Source organism: Sinocyclocheilus rhinocerous, unplaced genomic scaffold (genome assembly GCF_001515625.1).
Source record: "Sinocyclocheilus rhinocerous isolate Xijiao unplaced genomic scaffold, SAMN03320098_v1.1 scaffold708, whole genome shotgun sequence".
Lineage (NCBI taxonomy): Eukaryota > Metazoa > Chordata > Actinopteri > Cypriniformes > Cyprinidae > Sinocyclocheilus > Sinocyclocheilus rhinocerous.
Window position 1 is genome coordinate 776,631 of NW_015635523.1, and position 6,915 is coordinate 783,545.

General features: G+C 36.4%; 2 protein-coding genes across 2 annotated transcripts in view; both read left to right on the forward strand.

Moving 5' to 3' along the window:
• Positions 1–3,722, forward strand: part of pknox2 (pbx/knotted 1 homeobox 2) — a 75,784-nt gene extending 72,062 nt beyond the window's left edge. The window contains exons 9-12 of the mRNA XM_016561370.1: positions 1,085–1,204; positions 1,408–1,484; positions 1,629–1,807; positions 3,066–3,722. Of these exons, the coding sequence (XP_016416856.1) occupies positions 1,085–1,204; positions 1,408–1,484; positions 1,629–1,807; positions 3,066–3,307 (618 nt within the window). The 3' untranslated portion in view covers positions 3,308–3,722. The remainder of the gene's footprint in view (positions 1–1,084; positions 1,205–1,407; positions 1,485–1,628; positions 1,808–3,065) is intronic.
• Positions 3,723–5,632: 1,910 nt separating this feature from the next.
• LOC107747045 (pannexin-3-like) overlaps positions 5,633–6,915 on the forward strand; it is a 9,367-nt gene continuing 8,084 nt past the window's right edge. The window contains exon 1 of the mRNA XM_016561460.1: positions 5,633–5,692. The gene's annotated coding sequence lies outside the window, so the exon portion shown is untranslated. The remainder of the gene's footprint in view (positions 5,693–6,915) is intronic.

A 6,915-nucleotide genomic window follows, 5' to 3' on the forward strand; every position in this document is an offset into this window, starting at 1 on the left:
AGAATTGAATTAGAATAGAGAGTGCTAGAGTTAGAGGCTCAAATAAAGATGGAAGAGATGTGTTTTTAGCCGATTCTTGAAGATGGCTAAGGACTAATCCCTAGTTAAGATCATGATGTTTTTGCTCACTTCAAGTGTGTACAGGATGCAAGTTATTTAGGAATTCTAGAACTGTTAGTTTGTATTTTAACGCCTCAACTATGAGTCAGGTGAGTTGGGGTTTGATAGACAGCTGGAGCCTGTGTGGATACCCAACTTTGGGCCGAGGCGCTTCACTACATGCAGGCTGGGAATAGAGTTCCGCCCGTAGCTACATCTCCGACAAGCTTTCAGTAATAATACCCCTGCATGAAGCCTCCAATTAATTCACCCTGCTTCCTGAATCACACACTTGCACACTGTGTGTGTGTGTGTGTGTGTGTGTGTGTATGTGTGTGTGTGCGTGTGTGTGTGTGTGTGTAGAGGAATGGGGAAAGAGCCACATGACACCCAGCTGCAAAGTAATGAGGAGGTTGTTTTTAGAGCTTGATTATTATTTATTTATTTAAAAAATTAACAAATCAGTGGGGAGCTGCTGCTTTTTATGGCTTTCAGTGGCAATGGTAGCATGAAATTAATTATCCTTATTTTCAAAGTGGAAATGTAAATTTTTTCTTTTATTCATTTATTTATTCGCACACGGAGCTCTTGCAGATTATGCATCTTAAACTTCTCTGAAATGTTAATATGCCAGTCTCAGAATGGCGTAAACCGAAAGAAAATAAATAGTTAATTTAGCATGCAACTCTTTTGCATTTCCGCTCGCCTTACATTAATCGTACTTCTGAGTGTATAATAAGTTTCATCAAAAGAGAAAAATTGACTGCATTTTCCGCAGCTCTTTTACTTGATGAAAGGCTTCAGTAAATGTACCCTCCTTGGCTTTAATTTTAGGTATCATTACTCCAATTGCGTTGCTATGGTGACTGAAGGCATTCCTGCCCCTGCCAAAGAAATGGTGACTGGCGACTCTCTTTGTTTCCGTGGCAACTACCCCTCCCTCTCCCCCGCTCACTTTCTGTCTCTCTTCTCTCTTCCTTCCAAGGTGAACCTGGACTTGTCCTCACTCTTGGACGGCGATGACAAGAAATCAAAAAACAAAAGAGGCGTCCTTCCCAAACATGCCACAAACATTATGCGTTCCTGGCTCTTCCAGCATCTCATGGTGAGAAAAAAGGAAGTGTTTTCTTCTTACATTATTGCCCTACAAACCAAAGAGAGGCTTGGGAGTTTAAAATGCACTTCATTTTAATCATATCTGGTTAGAACTGACATAGATAAATACAAACATGTACATTTACTTATAAAGACTAAAAATAAAGATATACCATTTACATAATACCCTATCATTTATTTTTTGGTTTCCAGCATCCTTATCCTACAGAAGACGAGAAAAGACAGATCGCAGCACAAACAAATCTGACCTTATTACAGGTGAACAACTGGTAAGAACGATAGTGTAATTCACAGCAAAATGGCGCCATCTAATGGCCACAAACAAAATCACAAAACTTGTTTGCGATTTACACGTAGTAAATCCTGGTATGTGTCTTATCCGCGTAATTTCTCTCTCTCCTGTCTTTTGAAAGGTTTATCAATGCCCGCAGGCGTATACTGCAGCCCATGCTGGATGCCAGTAATCCTGACCCTGCTCCCAAAGCCAAGAAGATGAAATCTCAGCACAGACCCACACAGCGCTTCTGGCCCGACTCCATTGTAGCTGGAGTCCTGCAGACACACGGATCCCACTCCACAAACAATTCAGACAGTCAGTAATATGAACACATTCTCTAGTCAAGTCAAGTCAAGTAACCTTTTTTATGTAGCGCTTTATACAATACAGATTGTTTCAAAGCAGCTTTACTGTAATAAACAGGGAAATAACAGAATCAGTGATGCAGACCTCATCAAATATGAGACAAATTCAGAATTCTTTTGCGCTTTATATAATACAGCTTGTTTCACAGGGAAATAAACAGGATAATAACAGTATCAATAATGCAAACTTCATCAAATATGAGACAAATTCAGAATTCTGCTATAAAGCAGCTCTAAAAAGACAATAGTGCCATTATTCAACTCAAGTCGGTTGGTTCAGTTCAATAACTGCAAAGTTCATCTGTTCTGAAATGAGTTTAATTCAGCTATACGAAGTTCTACAGGAGACAATAGTGTCAGTTGTTTCAGTTCAGTTGAATTCAGTTCTTTAATTGCAGATAGTATGCTAAATATTAATGGTAAAGAATTAATTTAGAGGTTTTAAACCATCAACTACTCTTCTATCAGAGTTAAATATATAAAATTCACTTTATAAATTTTCATGACTTTTCCCTGAGATTGTAATTATTTCTGTCACTTTTTCAGGCTTGAAATGGAATGAAAATTATAGTTTATGAAGTGAACACATTAAATATAATACATTATATTTATCATATATATAAATATATACTACCATTCAAAAGGTTGAGTTTAAAAAAAAAAATAAAAAATAGTGCTTTTATTCAACAAGGATACATTAAAGTGATTTAGTGCATTAAGGTGAAAAGTGCATTAAGAAATATTTTATTTATAATTTCATTCATAATGTTACAAGATTTCTATTTCAAATAAATGCTGTCTTTTGAAATTCCTATTTACGAAAGAATCCAGAAAAATATGAAAAGCCAGTTTTCTGAAAAATATTAAAGCAGCACAACTGTTTTCAACATTGCTAATAATAATAAATGTTCAGCATGTTCGAATGACTTCCGAAGGGTCATGTGACTGGAGTAATGGCCGCTGGAAAACCAGCTTTTAAATAACAAGAAAAAATTACGTTGTAATATATTTTAAAATAGAAAACAGTTATATTTTGCAGTATTACATTTTTACAGTTTATTTTTGATTAAACAAAAACAGCCTTGGTGAGCAATAACATAAAGCATTTTACCAGTTTTATTTTAAATGGATGAGTGTTACTGACAGTTTACAATAATACCTGTTAGTTAAAAAAGACGTGTTTGTGTTTCTGTGTGTATGTTTGTCAGATTCTCTTGGCATGGACGGCCTGCAGTCTCTGTCCTCAGACACCGCCACACTGGCGATGCAGCAAGCCATGCTGGGAGGAAATGAGGATTCCATGGACGGCACAGAGGAGGAGGACGACGAAGAGGAGGAAGAGGAGGGAATCGACGAGGAGGAAGACGAAGAAGAAGATGAAGAAATCGAGGGAGGCAGACAGATGGCTCGGAGAGATCTGGGCCTCAACCACAACGAAGGACTTGAATAAAGGATCAGATAGACGAAAATGTCAAAATTGACTTAACTCCTACTCATCCCCATGGCAACACATCTCAACACCTGAAGGTTTCCAGTGGACACTAAGTGCTGTGGAACATCCAGTCAGAATGAAGAGGAGGGGCCTGTTATGGACTCGATGAATGAATAAAATTCATGTTAAAGTGAGAATTCGAAGGAGGACAGAAGAACATTGTACTGTATATTGGGCCGTTAGCCAAGCTCTCATGCATATAATCCATTTAAGCCTTACTTTGTTTAATATGTCTCTTTGGTTCTCAGGTGTCTTAGCATGACATAATGTCTACCCTCTTACAGTCATATTGATAACCATGCAATGAGTGGATGTTTTAGGCATGTTTCTTTCTTTCTTTTTTATTTGTATTTTTGTAGTTAATGAAATATTCAGTCTTCGAAGATTAAAAAAGAAATGCCTGACAGCACAATGTATGTACATTTTAATAGTGATGCATTTTACCCAGACACTTCATATTTATTTTCCAAACTGTCAAAAGGCAGTGGCACAATCAACAAGGATGCTGTCCGCTGAAAAAAACATCAGCCTGGTTCAAAACAAACGCATGTTGGGAGACTCGACGCAGAGTGCCAAGCATCTCTTACACGTACAGAACAAATCTCTCGTGCCCTTCTGAAACCGCAGGACCTACAAATGACGTTTACTGAAGAACACTGCAGGAAAAAAAGAGACCTATTTACAGGTGCGTATCACACCCTGAAACGCCCCTCTTTATTTTATGTGAAGGACGAAACAAAAACTGTGAAGATATTTCTGAGCTTTTCGGCTTACTGTGTCTACAGATTTAATCACCTGTTTCTGATGTGATGTTTAGAAAAGACAGGATGTTTCTGAATGTTATTGCAGTTGGTCTTTGTGAAGTACATGTTTCTCATTATTATCCTTTTCTTGGTTGTTTTTTTTAAATGGTTCTTCCAGAGCAAGTGATGATAGGGGAGCTTTTCAATGATTTGTTTGTATACATTGTTGTCATAATCTATTGTGTTTCAGTAGCTCATTTTTGATAATTAAAAACTATGGCTCTAGTGGACCTGGGTGTCATTTTGCAAACTAATATACAGTATAGCTACTACAAATGAATACATGTATACTTGTCGCTAAATGATCAAATGATCACCATTAAAAATGTGAAAACATTCTTCATTGAAATTAAGATAAAATAAAATAAAGAAAACTAATATTAGATGACAAAAAATAAAAAAGGTGAAACACTAAACTAAAACTGAAATAAAAAAATACAAATATATAAAATAGCTATAATAAAACCCTGTAATTCAGGATATTAATAAAAAAAAACATGGTATATAAACAATGCAAAAATAACTGCTTATAGTGCATGAATATTGTCTTATGTTATTTATTTTTTATAACTTTTAGATTTAGTTGTCCAGAATCATAATATTCACAAGCATAATTGTACGTATTGGTTTAGGGGCAACACAACAATTGCAGTATCAATATCTATAGACCCAAGGCCTGAACAATTACTTAAACCACAGTGTTACTCTGGTCATAATTTTTGTAACCTAAATAACTATAACCTCAAGCTCTAGCTGTGAATAAAAATAAAACCTCATGATTTCCTGCAAGGATTTTTAAAAAACCTATTCAAGGCCACTGGCAACTGCCGAAGTCTCCACTATTTTTCCATCTGTGAATATTTTTGGGTGACTTTAGATGTTATAAAGCACCTTCATATGAGCAGATAACTATGGTGTCATGTGTAGGTGTTTAATTCATGTGGCCAATTCTGGATGTTTACTTAGATTGCAAACTCCTCAGTCTGAATGTTCGCATAGGTTTCTATAAAAGTTATGCCTAAAAGCTGCACAGTACGTTCAAATAAACATCTTCTGGGCATGAATGGGTTAAACAACAATCTAAGCAGCTCTAAACTTTGTGAAGGTCTGTATGCATCTGAAATAACAGTGTTTGTGGATTCTTGTACATGCACTCTTGAGCATGGCTTCTCAGGCAGGGCTGTTCAGGGCAGGAGAATATAAATAACCTGGGAAATGACAGAGGCAAGAAAAGCCACATAACTGGGTACATTTGAAGTGGATTGGTGCCACAGGGCTGATGAGCATGTTAGGGAATTCAGTAGATCTGCAGTCAATCTCCACCCTCTCCCTCTCTCTGCTTTTGCCCCAGCAGGCTTAAAAGTCCTCTCTAACTCTTTTAATTACCCTGTAAACCAGCCCAGTATAGCCTCTCATTTCGCTCAGACCTCCTCCAGTACTTAAGATCCACGCCAGCATCCCTCTCCTCTCCAGCCTCAGGACCAGTTTACTGCTGGATTGATCCACAATACATTCCTCTACTGGACAAGGAATTCATAAGGTATTGTAATTCCTAAGTTTTTTTTCTCCACACTTAATATAGGCCTATTAACCCTGCATCATTCTAAACCATAGATTAAAATGTAAAAGCTTCATACTTTACAGCCTTAAACATGGGGTTTGAAATTAATCCAGGATATTCCAGGTTTCACACTGTACATTTGTAAACAACAGGTTAACGTTTTTATTTGTATGTTTTGCACTTTTTTATATATATATATATATTTTCCGTGTCAGTAGCATTTAATTGAATGATTACAGGACGCTACCTGTTTAACATTCGAATTAATTTATTAAATTCTTATTTGCATATTGATTTGACAAATACATCAACGCATGTGTCACTGTTGTTGGGTTTAAAGTGCCCCTATTATGGGTAATGAAAGGTTCATATTTTGGTTTTGGGAGTCCCCAACAACAGGTTGACATACATGCAAGGTCAAAAAACTCTTTCATTGTCTTATAATATGCATTTATTTTTACCTTACTTGTTCAACGACTCCCAAACGATTCGCTCAACGACGATTCATTTTCCAAACCCCTCCTTTGCATGACGCTAATCTGCGGTGATTGGTCCGATTGGATCATGCCTGTAATGCCTGATTATGTCATTTTTATTCAGACCAACGCGAAAAGACCAACAAGTGGGCGGGCAATATGCTAATGACATCAACATGAAACGCTTGGGATTCGTTTTAAAAACGACTTGTTTCAATGATTCAGAGTCGACTCTTTTGAGTAACTTTTATACTTTTTATAAAATAACTTTATACACGGTGCACTCTCAGATTTAAAACTCTGCAGGATGTTTTCATTCACTTAGAGCTGTGTTACACACTGCATGAAATGTAATTTTCAAAAATACGTAATAGGGGCACTTTAAATTCCTTCCTTACTTTCTAATTTGTCCTGAATAGATTTTCGGACCACAATTGTAAGAACAAAACTCTTAGTCACTCCAATTACATTTACATTTACATTTAGGCTTTTATCCAAAGCGACTAACAAATGAGGACGATGGAAGCAATCAAAATCAACAAAAGAGCATTGATATGCAAGTGCTATAACAAGTCTCAGTTAGCTTAATGCAGTACACGTAGCAAGTTTTTTTTTTAAATCATATAATAAATAAAAAGACCCCGATTAAATAGAAAATCTCATAGGGCCCTAAAATTTTTTTGTTGTTGTTGTTCAACATTTAATATATTGATCATATTGATCTTA